Source organism: Cricetulus griseus, chromosome 2 (genome assembly GCF_003668045.3).
Source record: "Cricetulus griseus strain 17A/GY chromosome 2, alternate assembly CriGri-PICRH-1.0, whole genome shotgun sequence".
NCBI lineage: Eukaryota > Metazoa > Chordata > Mammalia > Rodentia > Cricetidae > Cricetulus > Cricetulus griseus.
The window spans coordinates 446,545,800-446,563,670 of record NC_048595.1 but is presented as its reverse complement, the minus strand read 5'-3'; the positions used below and the strand labels follow the sequence as shown (position 1 = coordinate 446,563,670).

General features: G+C 35.1%; 1 protein-coding gene across 1 annotated transcript in view; it reads left to right on the top strand.

Annotated features, from left to right (window-relative positions):
• St8sia4 (ST8 alpha-N-acetyl-neuraminide alpha-2,8-sialyltransferase 4) overlaps window positions 1-17,871 on the top strand; it is an 80,890-nt gene that overhangs the window by 28,295 nt on the left and 34,724 nt on the right. Inside the window, 1 exon segment of the mRNA NM_001244250.1 lies at window positions 10,897-11,190. Coding sequence (NP_001231179.1) covers window positions 10,897-11,190 — 294 coding nt within the window.

Genomic DNA, 17,871 nt, shown 5'->3' with positions numbered 1-17,871 from the left:
TCCAGATATTAGAGCATTTAGGCTTTGTATTTTCACATAAGTGATGTTCAAACTGGAACTCTGAAATGTGAAAATACAAAGCAAACAACGAGTCATAGTCAAAATGGAATGCATACAAATTGCAAGATGAATATACAACTCTAAGAAAAGGTTAGATGTTTTTATAATACATTAAATCCACCTGTGGAGAATTTGAATTCATTCTAGCCTAGTATTCTAAGGTTCTTCTTTCATAGGTTAATCTCCTACATGTCATCACAGAAGTTTAGGTCCTCCTTGTAGGTACTCGGCGAGTGGACAAAAGAACAACACCCCCTTCTTTCCGATTCAAATTCCAACAATATTCATTTTTTATGGCTTTTCAAGACAGGATTTCTCATGGTAATAGTCCTGGCTGCCTTGGAACTCACTTTGTAGACCAGGCTGACCTCAAACTCACTGAGATTCCTCGTGCCTTTGCCTCCTCAGTGCTGGCATTAAAGGCATGTGCCACCATTACCTGGCCCAACAATGTTCCTAATGCAGAATAAAAACACTTAGAACTTACACTGGTGAAGATCATTCAGGGCTGTTCCAGATTGAGAAGCACTAACTGAATGTACTATGAAACTAAGGCCATCTCTAAATTATATTCTAACTTTCAGGGACAGCATGAAGGACAGGAGGGAGAATCCTATTTTAATGTCTGATATTCTCCAAAGACAACAGGAAATCTCCAAGTGTAGATTAAGACAGTAAACTTTTTTTTTTTAAGCAATGAAATCCAAAGTAAAAACCACCAAGCTGAAATTTATGTGGTTGAATATTTTTTCCTTATGGTCTATAATATGAGAACTTCTTTCCATTAAGTTCTTATTATGAACAAAAGATGCATTTGAGTATCCTTAAGGCGACTAACCAGGAAAGTCGTGAGCTTCTGCTTAAGTGCCTTATCATCTGAATCAAAATGATACAAACTTTTAAATCAGGTATTCATGTATTAACTCTTTAATTTAACATTCATTCAAACCAAATCACAGAGATTTTCAAGTACATTGAAGAAATACTTTGTGCCTAATAATTCTGTCTGGACTTAGAAGCAAAATAAAGGTTTAAAGTGCAAATGTAGCACAATGTGGTTACTAAGCACGGTTATTCAATAAATATGTAATATCCTTTTGATGACTCAGGATTAATATGTAGTACTGCTGTGTTGCGACCATCCTAACTCTGGCTTATGCACACAGAAAATGCCAGCAAATGTCCCTTTGTGCTGTGTTGAATGCCCACTCCCAGGAAATAACAGTTGAAAGGATAATCATTTGACAATAAGGAACTCTGGATTCCACTGCTGGCATAGAAGTTAAATGCCAGGCGACTTTGAGCAAATGATACGACACACCTTGGGATTCAATTTGTCTAATGGGGAAAGAGAACCCAATGGTCCCTTGCACTTCTCTCTGGGTCTCAAACCCTGTGCCTGTATTTCCTATGATTCAGTGTATGTCTTTGGAACAAGGCCAGTGGACTTGCATTGTTTGGAATTTTTAACCCTCCAGTTATCATAGTTTATAGATGAAATTCTTCTCATCAGCAGAGTTGGGGAGCTAGCACATATTGCTGTGCTCTCTGATCTGGTTTTTGTTTCATTTGGCTCAGAATTGTCACCTTCCTCCTGATGAATATAAAACCAAGAGATGAGCACATCTGTTTAGCTGAAAAACAAAACAAAACAAAACAAAACTGCATAGCATAATATTCGATGATTCATACAGAGGTCTAAGTAGGGACTTCGTAGAGTATAGGAAAGTTGTAAAGAAGAACCAAATAACTGTGAGGATTCCCCAAAGAAAGAGAAGTCGTTCTACATCATTATCACTCAGGGTGGCTCTAGGGAAAAGACTCTGACACCTTTCTTAGGGGTACATCCTAGTTCCTGTATCTGCCACTTTACTGGCAGCCAACAAAATTCCTGGAATACAGAATGCACCATTGAAATACCAATCGACTCATCTGTTACTAGAAACAAAGGATGAATTAATAGTCAGCATGATGCCAACTATTAACAGTAATCATTTTAAGAGGACTTACAAGAATTATGTTTGAATACAAAATTTCTTTCTTTTTAGGTAGAATATTTTCAATGTTTCATGTATGTGCCTCTCTCTCTCTCTCTCTCTCTCCCTCTCTCTCTTTGTGTGCGTGCGTGCGTGCGTGCGTGCGTGCGTGCGTGCGTGCGTGCGTGTGTGCGTGTGTGTGTGTGTTTGTGTGTCAGCATGCATGTAAAATTAATACATGGACCTCCATGCAATGAATATGGCTCCAGTTTTAAAAATTGTAAGAATACTAATTTTAACTGAAAAGTTCAGTTAGAAGCTTGGACTATCTGAGGAACCTCTGGCAATAGGACTATGATACAAACTAGGTACATGAGCTAGTTTATTGGAACCTATTCCCTATGGTGGAATGCTATGCTCAGCCTTAATGCATGGGAGAGGAGCCTGGCCCTGCCCCAACCTGCTGTGCCACACTTTGGTGAGTCCTCATGGGAGCCCTTATCTGTGAGGAGTAGTAGACTGGGTGTGGGCTTGGGGGGAGGTGAGGGGAATGGGAGGAGAGGTGGGAGGAAGAACTGAGGTTGGAATGTAAAATGAAATGTAAAAGAATAAATAAATTATGAAAAAAGAATCAGAAAAACACGAATAGTGTGCATAGGCATAATATACATACATAAAGAGTGAGGGGAACTGAGATTATATTTGAGTTTCTACATAGAAATTGAGCACAGTTTTTTTTTTTTTGCTAAGAGTTATTTTTAATCTAAGAGTAGGGGAGTGTGTGTGTGTTTGTGTGTTTGTGTGTGTGTGTGTGTGTGTGTGTGGTGTAGGCAGAGGTTAGAAGCATAGGATCCTCGTGGATTTAGCGTTACAGCTGCTTGTGGGCCACCTAGCATGGATGCTGGGAGCTGGACTTGGGCCCTTGCCAAGAATATCAAAGTTCTTGATTGCTGAGCCATCTTTCCAGTCCAAAGAACTTCTTTTTAATTAAATATTGAACTTTTGAGATTTCATGAACCATAGCTTTGTGTACTCATCCTTGGGTTATAGCACTGTTGTGGATACTATATTGATTATTTTTATTTGTTTTTGTGAGTTAGAATATATTATTAAGGTACTGAAAACCATTGAAAATTGTAATGTTGGGAGTTAAGTTTTGGGTTCAGTGCTTTTGATTCAGTACATAGCTTAAACCTCAGGTTCCAAGATTTGCAAATTAATGGGACATATTTTCTCATTAGTAGAATATGACTACTAATTATTCATCATATTTGTGATTTTTATGATCTGGGCAAGTCTCATATGTACTGTATGAGGAGGTAGTAACTGATACCTTTATGTTTAGTGATTTATGTAAGTGATCAGACTTCTCAGCAATGAAGTCATAAATCAAAACACAGACATTTTGTAAATGATAGAAGTTAATTTTTCTTTGTAGAGTCACAAATGATTCAATAAAATTCAAAATTTGAATTTCACAATTATTTCCCAGTATGGCTACCATATTAAAATACTTCTTTGAATTTAAAATATAAGCAATTATTTCATTAATTTATTATATTTATTCAGCTACTGTTTCACTCATTCCTCAAGGTGTCCACTTCTGGACCTCTTTACAAGTATTAAAGATAAAAGACAAAGATGTGCTGTATTTGGAGTTCAGAGATTGAGGAGAAGTCAGATATATATATATATATATATATATATATATCAATAATAACATAATACATTGACAGAAATAGTTGAAGTAGGAATGGAAGATTATTAGAATTGAGAGAAAGTAATTCGTTATAAAAATGAGTTTCATATTTGTTGATGATTCTGATAGAAACTGAAAAACAAATGGCTTTTAAACAAATTTCTTTCATTTCATGATCTACATGCTTTCATTTTTAATTAATGACATTAATTTTACAAACCAACTGTTTCTTTAGCTTGCTCTGCCCCATACATGCCATGTTAATGAAGTATTGTACAAGTACATATACATTTAATGTTTTTAGTTTTGATTATTAAAATCAGTAACATTCCAATACATGTAATTTTAACTTTTCAAATAAATGCTTTGGTCTCTTTTTATTTTCATAGACTCCTCAGATATAATAGTTTATGTGCATCTTAGGAGAACTGCTGCCATCTGGATGCTTAACTTGGTGCTTTTTATATTGAAGTCATTTCTCATGTCTTTATTCATATAATAGACTTTTACCATATTTAAAGATCACATGTGGTCTCCGACATAACACAGGACTTAGTAAGTGACAATGTGCACTTTTGCCTTTTATTTAAAAATAATACATTTTACCTGTTACAGTTTAACTAAAAGGGAATCCTAAAAACTAGACTTACTTTAAACACTACAGTTTGTTTTCTACTTATCATCACACCTAGATCATGCTTGGCAATACTTGAGGCCAACTTTTCTTAGGAATGATTTTTAGTTTAGAGTTTTGTTTTGTTTTGGTTTGATTTGTTTTGTTTTGAGGGAAAGCCTTCATTAATCCTCAGTATCTGCCCAGTCTCCCCAACTTACTTTAAATGATCCTGTACACACCTATAGAAACAACTGGTCACTTCAAGTAGATGCATTGTTGTGCCAGACTATATTTTTTATTTTAAGATAAACATTTTCAGCTGCAAGGTTCTTTTTAAAGCATGTTGGACTACATTTACACATAAGCTACTTTTCAGATTAAAGTGATGGCTCATCACCTATCTGTCCTTTCCTTGGCTCCAACTGCACAGCTCAGAAATACACAGTGGGGACAAAGTGAAGCTTGAATCTCAGGCTGGAGAGTTGGCTTTATGCTGAACAGCACTTGCTTCTCTTCTGGCGGCTCTGTGTTCACATCACAACACCCGTATCATACCGCTCTCTGCCATCTATAGCTGCAGTTTCAGGAGCTCTGAGCCCCCTGGCTTCCATTGGAACCCTGCACTCATCTGCCCATAACCACATGCAGACATATACACCTACAGGTAATTAAAATGAATAAAAATAATCTTGAAAACATGAAGCAATTGTGCATACAATTAGAAGGGTTGCTACAGCATTTATAAAATGAAATTCTAGGAACCCCCAAGAAGGTGGTAGCATTGTTTTCTTTGGTCATTCTCAACACAGGGCCAAAGATTTATATTTTTCTTAAATGAGGAGTCTAGGAATAATTGTCTATTTTATAAAAGGTATGTTAACATATGAGTAGAACTTATGTTTTCAAGATATGGCTTGGAACATAGATAGTGCCTCTGAAAATTCAAGAGGGTTGTTTGTGGATTGTTCAATGAACACAAACACATATTAAATACATTGGATGATAGTCATCATTTTCTTTTGTTTTCTAATTCATTAAATATATTATTATATTTTTCATTATAAGTAAATACTTTAGAGTAGATCAACAAATTAATGCTATCAGTTTTCTCTAAAACACCATAAACAATAAAACAGATATTAGCCCTTATTTTAAAGTATACAGGGCATTTTCAAGTTAACAGATAATGTACACATTGACATTCACAGAGTGGTATTAAACTGTATGCACATGGATCAGGCTGATGCCATTAGACTACAAGATATAGAAAGTACATATACAAGAACACACTGGGAACTATGTGGTTGGTAATGAAAGCCACCATTAGTCTTGGCTGCAGTCCCTGACAATTTTGAGTTATGAGAACAGCGTGATAAAATGTGCATTTTACTAACAGAATTACTGCTAAAGCAGAATACATAAGGCAGAAAGTCCTTGAGAGCAATGACTTTGAATATTTTTTAAATTGTGAATACTAAATAATGTATTTTACATCATTATCTACCCTGCTGTCACTCCTACTACTGCAATTACTGTATTTGGACAGAGGAACAGTAATTAAAATGATTACACCAAATTTTCATAAAGTATGTGAAGGGAATACTCTCATTTTCTATCCTAATCTACTGTATTCTTCCATTTTCCAAACTTGCTCATTCATGACCCCAAATTAATTCAAGATCCACGAATGGATCTAGCTAATTTAACAAAATTAATAAGAAACTAATTGCAATAATAGTTCAAAGAAATGTGGTGGCACCTCACCCAAAAACTTTCAGTAGGACTAGAGAAGAAAGATTTTGTTGAGGGAAAAATTTCTGCAAGGAATTTTCAGAAGTTTGTGAAGAATGAGGTAGGGAGAGTAAGAACAATACTGGAGGGGATAAAGCCTTTAACCCATGCTAACTTGTGACTGTTGACAATGCCTATACCAATGCTATTGTGATAAATATGATGTAATAGATGAAATTGAAATGTCCATGCTATACACTAATGACCTGAGAGTGCCCTGGAAGTTTAATCAGTATCAGAATGTCTGAATCTTCTAAGAACTAGAGTGCCCAGTAGTAAATAAGTTAGAACACACTTTCCAACTTTCTATTGTACTTCCAACACATGCACACACACACACATGCACACACACGCACACGCATGCATGCTCACAGGTACACAGAAACACACACAGAGGAAAAAATATTTATACAATTACAGATCAAAAGAGTTTTCAGTTTTAAAGTTTTTTACATAAGCAACTTATATGTCAAAGCAATGTTGTGACCAGTTTTATTTTCTGTTCACTAAAAGCCAGAGAACTCAGAGATACACTTCCTATAAGCTCTCTAATGACCTTAGGGGTCATAATCTATTAACATTTAATTACAAAAGTAAAAATTATGAATTTTCTAGCATAGGTTATTAGAGTAGCAACTGGAATTTTTCATGAATGTTCTTTTTCTCCATTTAGTACAGAACATGTTTTTAATGGCATAAATTCCATGATTAACCAGACTCCCCTTTCTGTGAAACTGTAGTAACGTCCCAAAGGCCATGATCAGAGGAGAAGTTCAGTTCCCAAATAATCACGGACAGAATACAATTCCTGAGAATTCCTGCCTAGTTACCAGCCCCAAGTCTGAAATACTGTTGTAAGTTTATTCATCAGGTAAAAAAAGTTAAGGTTGTACACCACACATGAATATCACACATTATTTTAAAAATAAATACATACTTTATATGTGTGAAAAATGAATGTACAAAGTAGGACATTATAACATGTAAGTAGAGGGCTGAATGACAGCTTCATTGCTCAGGCTCTAAGATAAATGCCCAAGATTTCAGGTTGAATTTGAGTCAGTAATGTATCGTGACTTTGTATAATGACACTGTAATTTGTGTGTATGTTAGTTTAGGTGGAATCTCACTTTGAATCCAGTGTAGTCTTGTGTAGCACAATTTTGTTAAAAATTAAAGAAAAAAAGTCAAAAGTAATTCTTAAATATACTACTTAGTATAATGTGTTCAGGTATTCAAGATCTAGTATTCAAGATCTCTGTGTATGTATTATATATAACTAATATAGGGAAAGATAAAGGAGTGTATAGATTATGCCTTATATAAGGGTTTCAGAGACAGCTCGTGTCACAAGGCATCATGATGGGGAGATTTTTCTCCCTGTGCTAATCGAAGGGCTGTAACTCATCATTAAGCTCACTCAGGAGGCAAGGCATGTACTGACAAAGAGGGTGCCTGGTACCGAATCTCTGAACATGGCAGCACTGCAAATGGATGCTGAGTGACCAAGTGAATCTCTGTTGCTCTCTGTAGCTGCTTGAAATCCGACTTACCAGTCTTATCATTGGGATAAACCCACTCACGTAGTACAGGGCCTGTTGTCAATTGAAAAATGAAAACAAAGCTGATACTTTAATTCTGTACCTGGCAACAAAGGAAGGGCAGTGTGACCCAAAGTGATCTAAGGAGATATTTCTATTCATAACCTTAAACAATAAGAGGAAGCCTTGAAGACAGGGAGATTTCCAAATGTCTAGGAGTGCTCTGGTGATAGAGAATGGACAATGGTACTATTGGAGACTTAACATACCTAAGGAGGTTATGAAAATTTTACCATCTTTTCATGAAAGAAGTCTCCATTTAAGTTAGTCAGACTTGGTTTCTAGCTGCTTTCCACAAACAGAAGAGTTGAGAGTAGAAGCGGCGGGCGGGGGGGGGGGGATTTGACTAAACAATATTTTAGGCATTGCTTACTTTCTTAGGAATACCATTCTAACAGTTTTTGTTGTTACATGTTTTCTTGAAGCTATTTGTGCTTATGACTATTGATAACAGTGAAGGAAGATAGCTTGCATAGTCCCTGAGTTCAGACCATGAGACTCAAGCAATGAGGACTACGTAGTGAACCAGAGAAGTAGTGCTCAACTCTGAGTCTGGCAGTCTGCTGACATTTCAGAATTTTCTTCTATAACTGTATAAAGACACAGAGAGAATGGCAGTTCTTATCCTGTCTCCAATACTGCTTAGTACACAATCTTTGATTACTAAACAATCAGATTTTATTTGAGTAAAATAATCTTTGCCAGTCATTGTCCATGTGGTGTCTACCCCTCCTGTGTTTTTCCTGTTTACTTCTCCAATGAGGGTTGAGAGGTGCACTAATCTTAAATTTATGTCCACTTATCAGACACATGCCCACAGAATTGCGTAGCAGAACTATGTTTAGTTCATGTTAAAATAGTTCATGCTGGGGAATTATGGGATAGGATGAGAGCCTTTAGGCTACAAGGAAATATAAGCATGGAGAATCATTACTCTTTCTCCATAGTAGATGATTTGGTGGCACAAAATTTCACTCTTTTCAGAAGAATTGTTTCTGATTATTTTCATATTATTGATTTGGGGAAAAATAGATGCTATCTACAATGAGAAAGCACCTGCGGAGACTGGTCTCTCTCTCTCTCTCTCTCTCTCTCTCTCTCTCTCTCTCTCTCTCTCTCTCTCTCTCCTTTCTCTATTTATTTCTCAGTAAGCTATGTGTAGTGCCATATATCTTGACAGGATAATGTCAGTTTCACTGTTAATGTGTGTTTGAGGTAGCATATATAATAATAACCCTTAGAATACCCTTTTCCCCCTATAAGATCCAAATTGGTATTATGATCAGGTTAAGATTTTATATACTTTTTTAAATATTGGTGTGACACAGGTGCTAGAATATCAGATGCTTCTATGGACACTTGATCTCTCGGCAATTGAGAGGTGGGGCAGAAGGATCTGGAGTTCAAGGCTAGCCTTTACAGTATAGACATTTAAGGCTAAAACTGTCTATATGAGTTTGAGAACCAATGGGGCTACATGGAGATTCTGTTATGCAATCAGTTCAAACAAAATGATAATCGGATCCTCAGTATGCCATGATTCTCATGACAGATTGGTTCACATTAGAATATTAGGTGAAATATGCTTTCTATTCCTTTGTAACTATCCTGGAGATTCCTGCTCTCCTGAGTACAGAACTGTTCAGGGGTATCCTGTGCTGACTGTCTTCATTATAAAGGAAATGATTTATAGTTCATCTGAGTCAGTGACATGGACTAAGAACAGCTAAGAAACTTCATTATATGAGACAGGGTGCATAAAGGCACATATTAAAATATAACCTTTAATGTCTAATATGCAAATAATGTATTAATATTTTTCCTTTCCCCTCGTAATACCATACCCTGGAGAGTAAAGACTTTACATAATAGTGTGAGATGGAAAAGATTTATTGTTAGAGATAGAGTTGTAAGAGACCTATGAATTAAATATATGTTAATTAGGAGAGAGATAGGATTATATCTAAGACAATGTTTCTACAACAGGACACACACTTTCCTTTCTAATTAAAATTTAAGTTTTTTAAGAATTTAATTAATATGGCAAAAACACAGGAAGAGAAATATAAAGAATGAACTCTAAGGTCTATATTCATTCTTTTGAGGAATTGACAAAGATGGGGAAGCTGTATTTTATAAATAGGTGTGTTTTCATGAATGCATGGATTGAATGCATTTGAAAGACATTTTTCTTTTACATACCAGAAAGTCTAGTTTGAAGGAAATCTAAATGATCTTTTACAAACTAATTGAAACATGCATTCCACCAAGTTGAAATAAGGATATTTAAAAGTTTCCTAAGTCAAGGATCCATGATTAATATGAAATATTCAACACAGCATCACAAATCAGTGGGGCATATATTCAAGATGCTTTCCAACACTATTTTTCAATGCAAGTATGAAGTCATGTTGCATGAACAAAATTAGGTGTAGACTCTTTTTATAGCATCATGACTCCTTGGCAAAAGTCAGAAACTCAGGTCTACACCTTTTCTCAATATGAACCCAGGGATGCAGAAGGCCCTGGAATTCAGAAGCCTATAGGCTAGCCTCCAAAGGAATAGAAAGGATATTTCTCCTACACACTTCAAATCTCAGAAAGTCAGACTAAATAAGATAATTTTATACAATATATAGGCCTATAGAAGGCAGTTGTAAATATATTTGTGGACAGTACTTACACAAACAGTATATACTCTCTTATCACACAGTATTAAAAACTCACATTTATTCAGTGATATTTATAAAGATGTTGAAAAGACTCAAGCCTGACAAAAAGGATGTACATTCTGTTTTCTTCACTTAACATGTAGCTTAGATTTCCTGTGGCATAACAAAAAGCCATTGTGGATTGACCACTATAAATTCATTTATTATGATTGTATACATTTGTGAAGATGAAAAAATAACAGATTGGCTAAACTGGAGCCCAACTGGAATTAACATCTATATTGAAAATAATATTTCTCACATTTTGATGATTTGTTGAATATGTAACTTTGCTAGGCAGATTATTTGGGGAGATTTTTGTTGTGTTTTGTTATGCTTATTGATTAAAAATGTGCTGGCTCCTCATTCTTTTCTTTCACACCATTTTATGAGTGAATTTTTCATATTTATTTTTCTTTTTTTCCATTAATTTTTTCCTCAGGTGCAATCTAGCTCCTGTGGTGGAGTTTGCTGCGGATGTGGGGACTAAATCAGATTTTATTACCATGAACCCATCAGTTGTGCAGAGAGCATTTGGAGGCTTTCGGAATGAGAGTGACAGAGCAAAATTTGTGCATAGACTTTCCATGCTGAATGACAGTGTCCTTTGGATCCCCGCTTTCATGGTCAAAGGAGGAGAGAAGCACGTGGAATGGGTTAATGCATTAATCCTTAAGAACAAGCTGAAAGTGCGAACTGCCTATCCATCACTGAGACTTATTCATGCTGTCAGAGGGTAAGTGGCTGGAAAGGACCAGGCCGTCCTTGGCACAATGGAACACATAACTAAAGATTTTCTCTAGCCAGGAATGAACATCAGAAACACCTTCACAATAAACACATTCTCGTCATTTTATAATGCTTTCCATATTTTTCAAATGTGAATTTTATTTGCATACATAGTCTTTTTACTCACCCACTTTGGAAAAGCAAATTGTTGAATTTGACATTGATATCCTCTCATGAACAAAGTGCTGATGTTAATTTCTTCCTGTGACTCAGGGTAATAAGAGTTTGCGGTGAAACTGATGACGTTTAAATGACAGGTGGCAACAAAAAAGCTAAATGTCTGTAGGCAATGTGATGGACACACAAGTGTTCAGTTTGTTAAAGGAACAATTGAGGTCTATCTACAGCTCAGAGGTCAACCAGTAAGACAAGAGGCTTGCTGAGATTATATACCTTCATGCTTCAGTCCATTGTCACACTTGCTACTTTTACAAATAAGGCACGATTAACCTTTTAAGAAAACAAGTTCATAACTAAACTTATACAAGGAATAAACTATTATATAGTTATAGATTCTAATACATAATCTATTATGTATATTCCTTATATAAGGAATAATCTATACACTCCTTTATCTTTCCCTATATTAGTTATATATAATACATACACAGAGATCTTGAATATTAGATCTTGAATACTTGAACACATTATACTATAGTATATTTAAGAATTACTTTTGACTTTTTTCTTTAATTTTTAACAAGATTGTGCTACACAAGGCTACACTGGATTCAAAGTGAGATTCCACCTAAACTAACATACACACAAACTACAGTGTCATTATACAAAGTCACGATACATTTCTGACTCAAATTCAAACTGGAATCTCTTGCAGTTCTCAGAAATTCATTTTGTCATTGTCAGATATACAACAAAAACTCCCTACTTTGTAATTATGTTGAAGATATTTGATGTGTTTTTTGAACTTACTTCATCTTGTGTTGAAAACATATTCTTTTGTATTGGTTACTTCAAGTGACTACATTTTTCACTATTTCTCTCACTCAGTGTAGAACATAATATTCTAACTCATCTACAGTTGTCTAGATAGCATCATTATTTCTTGTTTTACATTTTTCTTCAAATAAAATTATGTTGAAGAAGACAATTTTGAGCTGAAATTTCCAGGAATTTGCTGAGCAATTGCTATAATCTCTTGTCATCTACTCTTAAAAGGTCCTGTATTATTACTTTACAAATGTCACAGGAACATAATTCTTCACTAAGGTCGGAGAATGACATTAAGTTAGAAGGAACTAAACATGAGCCATTTCTGCTCCCATCTCTCTGCAGGAGGAATCCAGGTACCACAGACTGTTACTTTGTCAGGGTCATTTTTCTATAAGTAAAAGAAAAATCATACAGAACTCAGTGTGCTAGACATTGTGACACTTATAAGTCTGAACAATAGCAACAAAAATTTCCTCACACCTTATAGAATCAAATGTTTTTGTCTTTCAATTTTACTAATGACAAGATGCTAATTTCAAATTTCGGTTATAGAGTTTATCATTCAGATGTGGAAAATCTGCCAATTTAAACGTGTGCAAAGATAGTTAAGAGTGCTGTGTGGAGATAAGGTATTTCTCTCCAGGAAAATTTCATGAGTTCATTTCTAGACTTCAGAAGTGTGAACCAGGCCAGATCCCAGCAGAGTGTCCAATCAAGCATAGGCAGAAATATCTCTTAGATACCCTTGAGGACACTGAGTCTGTGGTAGTCATTCAAACAATTGCTTTGGAGTATTGAATCAACTTGAAGTCACATAAAGAAAAGGCAAAATGAAAAGACTTGGAAAAGGAAAATGTTCACTACAAATAATTTCTGAAAATGGCTTATTTGTTTTAATTTTAGCTTGATCTAAAACATTCCCATTTGGCTTCTCTTTTGACCTATGTGCAATACAGCTGAAACATTTCTCTATAAAACGTATGGCCTCCTTTAATCTTTTTGATTAGCAATACAATGCACAGTAGTGGTTTTAAACAGCAGGCAATTTTTTATGAACGAATACTTCTCCCCATTGTTCTGAGAATATCCATACCTGAGGCAGCATTATTTTGCCAATGAATTAATCGTTAGTCACAATATTATTTCCTTGAAGCTTCCATTATTTACATTATACTAGGACATATGACCATGTAGGTGTATTATATCCAAAAAGACACTCATAAGTGAGTAGGTTCAACCTGATCAAAATTTTAACAACACACTGTCAAAATTCTTGACCACTGGGACTAAAAGGTTTTTCAGATTTTATTTTGAGAAAGAGAGATGTATTTATGAAAAGTATTTTAGAAAGGGAAGCCTTCAGTGCACTTCATTGCCATGAGCATATGTTGGGTCCCTTCATGGACATGCATTCTCCCTGTGCTCTGTGTTCAGTCTGTGTGTTCTTTCTTCATCTCAGTTTGAAAGTCCCAGTTGCACGGAAGCTGTTTCCTTCTTCCAAGAATGGCTACTTCTGTTTCTCTATGTCCTTCTCACAAGGTGTACATGTCTCTATTGTAAGTCTTTAAATTGTGTTCTTTTAAAGTCTTTAAAATAAGAGCTAAGATCAATGCATTAATATCCATACATACCTAATAGGAAACACTAAGTTCTCTTGACATGGCCTGTTTGATGGTGGCACATATGAGCAGAAAGCAAAACACTGTCTTGAAAAAGGCCAAACATATACAAACGCAGTTGAGGGTTGTCTGCAAAGCATCGAAGGATACAATGAAATCAATAAAAGTGATAATTTACTAATTAGAAATTATGTTCTCTTTGGAGAACTATGATGGAGAGAAAACCTGTCCCTCATAGTCATGAATCAAAATAATGAGGGCAGAACCTTATAGCATCCTCTGTTAATAAATTAATTAATAGAGCTGTTATGTATCAGTTTATTCCCAGTACCTAAGTTGCAAAGTTGATACTTAACTAAATTTTACCTTCTTATGGTAGTGTAGTGATAAAATTTAATAGCAAATTTTGATTGAAAAGTGACAGGATGTCAATTGGGAGTGGACTCCACAATATCTCCTAGGAATATAAAAAACTACACCATTGAAATCTCAGATATAAACATATAAACATGACCTGAGCAATTATGATAACAATAAACTTGCTAACATGGAAGGCACAAAGCTCATAAGTCCTAAATCCTAAACAAATAACTACAGCCATCTAAGATAGGTTGAGAGAGGGAGAAATAGCCTTCCTCAGGAAATAGCACAATTGGTTATCCAATACGAAATGGTCATCCCTGAAAACACACACACAAGTAACAGTTCACAGATGAAGTAGGTTGTACTTATTTCTTAAGGAACATCCATATACATGCACATGCACTCGCACACACACACACACACACACACACACACACACACACACACACACACAGCTACAATCATAGAAAAAGATGCCACGAATTATCAATAGCAAAAGATATAGATGGGAGAGTCTGAAGTGAGTAAAGAAAGGGGTAAATGATATCCTTATATTGCAATTTCAAAACATATATATGTATATATATATACATATATATGTATATATATGTGTATGTATATATTTAAAATTAGTAGTTGGTTTATATTAACTGAAACATCAAGACTAACCATTACATATTTGCATTATCGTCTGAGAAAAGCAACTGAGTAATATAATTAAATAACTTACTTTTCTTTTGCATATTATCTACCAATATCCAATAAACATTTTATTTTTAAGCAATTTATTTAATCTATTAATTTTATTTTAATAATTTAGAATGATATCATATTAATGTGATACTTTTTGGAATCGCTGTAAACATTTTAGCTTTGGGGAAAAACTTTGATTTTAATATTTTTTCAGATTCCATGGCTGCAATTTAGTAATCAAGGCATAAGTATATATATACAAGAAACAAACATACTTTCTTCATAAATTATATTCATTACAATGTTTTTTATTCTGTCTTTCTACTTGTTTGCGTTTGTGCTCTTTTGTCTTTTTTTAAATGAAAAAATTCTTAAATGTGTTATGATATGGTTTCCCATCTCCTAGCTAGGTCCTTCTCATCTAATTCCACGATCTCTCTCTCTCTCTCTCTTTCTCTCTCTCTCTAGAAAGCAAACAAATCTATCTTTCTACTTTAAGATTTACTCTTCAAATGATGATACCAAGTTCCCAATTAACACCAGAAAGTCCCTTGTTTCTCTGAACTCTCAGGATGAAAGAGGAACAATAAATGTGTAGGTCGCAAGTGAATCAATCTGCACTAATGTAGTCCAATTTATATATCAGAAAATGGGTGTTTAGTTTATTTGGATCATTCATAGTGCACATTTAATTATCTATTATGGACATCAAACAAACAAGTATCCACACCTCCACTTGAATAGGATCAAAAGTCAGCCCTTGAGCTGCCTGGTCAAGTGTTCTGAAACAGAGCTAAATCTCCATTAGTTTTGTTTTGGTACTTTTTCTATAACATTAAATTATTTTTATTGAAAAAATACTATTTCTTACATTCTATTTGATTATGGTTTCCACTCATCCATATCCTACCAATCTCCGTATCTACGCAAATCCACATCCTTATGTTTTTCTTATTAGAAAACAAACAGGGGGAGGGAAGGGGGATGGAACTGAGGCTGGCATATAAAATGAATAGAAAAACAAACAAACAAACAGATAGATAAACAGGCATCTTAAAACACAGACGAAAAATAAGAAACGTGTGTAGGTAAATAATGTATAATGGTAACATGGTAACAATTTTTTTGTATGAAATGATTTTCTAACCCTAAAAATATTTTACTTGGATATAACTTAGAAGGCATTTAGTCTCAATTATGAGATTAGTACTTAACCTTCAAATACATGAGAGATAGAAGAAAACAAGTTCTTTATATAGAGGATGCAAATAGCTTATAAATCATACTTAGTGGAGGCTAATTAAGGATTGCAGTAAAAGGAAAATAATCATAAAGGCTTTGGGTGTATATTTATGTGACTTGGGGAGTAAGAAGCTGAACGAACATGGTGGTCCCAGCACTTCAGACTCCCGTTCCTCACAGTAACTCTGGCACAGTCCACCTTCACACGACTGTGTCGAAGGCATCACTGTGGGACTCAGAGCCAAAAGCATGGAGGTGATAAATCATGACTGTGTTCTGAGAAAACGAGCAAACGCTTGATGCATTTTGTTTCCATGGGAGGTTTCAACAGGGCCATAGCATTGATTAGTTATATTCCCTTGTTAAGAATTTTACCTTCGATGAGAGTATCAGTCAAATGCCAGTGTCCTCAACTGTCAAGTACAAAGCCTGAATTCCACCCTGTCTCTGCTTCTTTCTTCCAAAGTGTCCCAGAAGGACCATGTGGGTGACTCCAAGACTGTACCTAAACTGTACCTCTCTGGCTAGTCAGTTGTTAGGAAGCACAGACTGCTTTTGTTTCAGACAGTATAGACTTTCACTGTCAAAAGTCAGATTGTTTTCAGAGTGAAAGCAGACTGTGTTTCTTGAAGCACACACCTGTGGAGACACAGTGCTCTTTTTCATCACTGTAGAGATGACACCTGCACAATGATCCATTCTCTCTTCAGCAGAGCATAAAGGTATGAAGTGATAGTGTCACAAAATAGTTAATAATGGTTTTGGAGCAGAGAGTCTCTCGAGTCATTTATGTGGACAGTGGTTCCTTGGTCATTATAACAATCTTCGTTTGTTTCTGAGATTGCATTTTAATCATGTTTCAATCCCTGGCCCTCCCTTCCAACCATCCTGTATACTCTTCTCTGCAATTCTTCAAAGTCACAGCCTCTTTTGTAATTAATATTATTGCATCCATATACACATTTGCATATATATAGCTATCATAAATAAACCTACTGAGCCCCTATAAGGTTAGCTGGATGTTTACAGGGACAGACATTTGTCACTAGACAATCAGTTGGTGTGCTTTTGCCTGTCCAACTCTGTTGCCTGTAGCTCTTCGTATAGGATTGAGGTCTCCTGGGATTTTCCATTCAGTTTGCCATGGTCATTGGTGTCTGCTTGTTATTTCACATTTAGGCAGGCAGATTCAATGACAGTTGACAGAATTATTTGAACATTAATACCAAGCACTGTAATCTAACTAAAGAGTCAAAATATATGCGCAAACTGTAACCATGAATAACATGGAATAACTAAAATAATTACACGGGAACTGGTTATAGTTCAGCACTCAGAATTAGAAGGTTGATGGGACACTATTAATACTTTCAATTTTTGGTGTGGAGAATACTGTATTTTTCTTTTTATCAAGTTCATTTTACTTAAAGTAAGATGATTTCCTGCATGAAACTCCTATTAAGTACTTGATTCCATTGCCTATCCTACTACTCTCAATAGAATTCTGCAAGCCCACTGAAACCTCATGGTCATACAAAAAATATTTTTATACAACTCACTGATTTTGCACCAAAATATCTGTTTCTCAGCAGTGCTTGAAACCTTTATGCAAAATCATAAATGTTTGAGAAAAAACTTAATATTTAATTTCTATTTTTTAAGAGTAACTATTCTTTTATAAATTTTGGGAGATAACTGTCATATGCTGAAGCCAGCTAGCTCATCATAAATAGTCATTAAGGAAAGACCTTCCAGCAAGA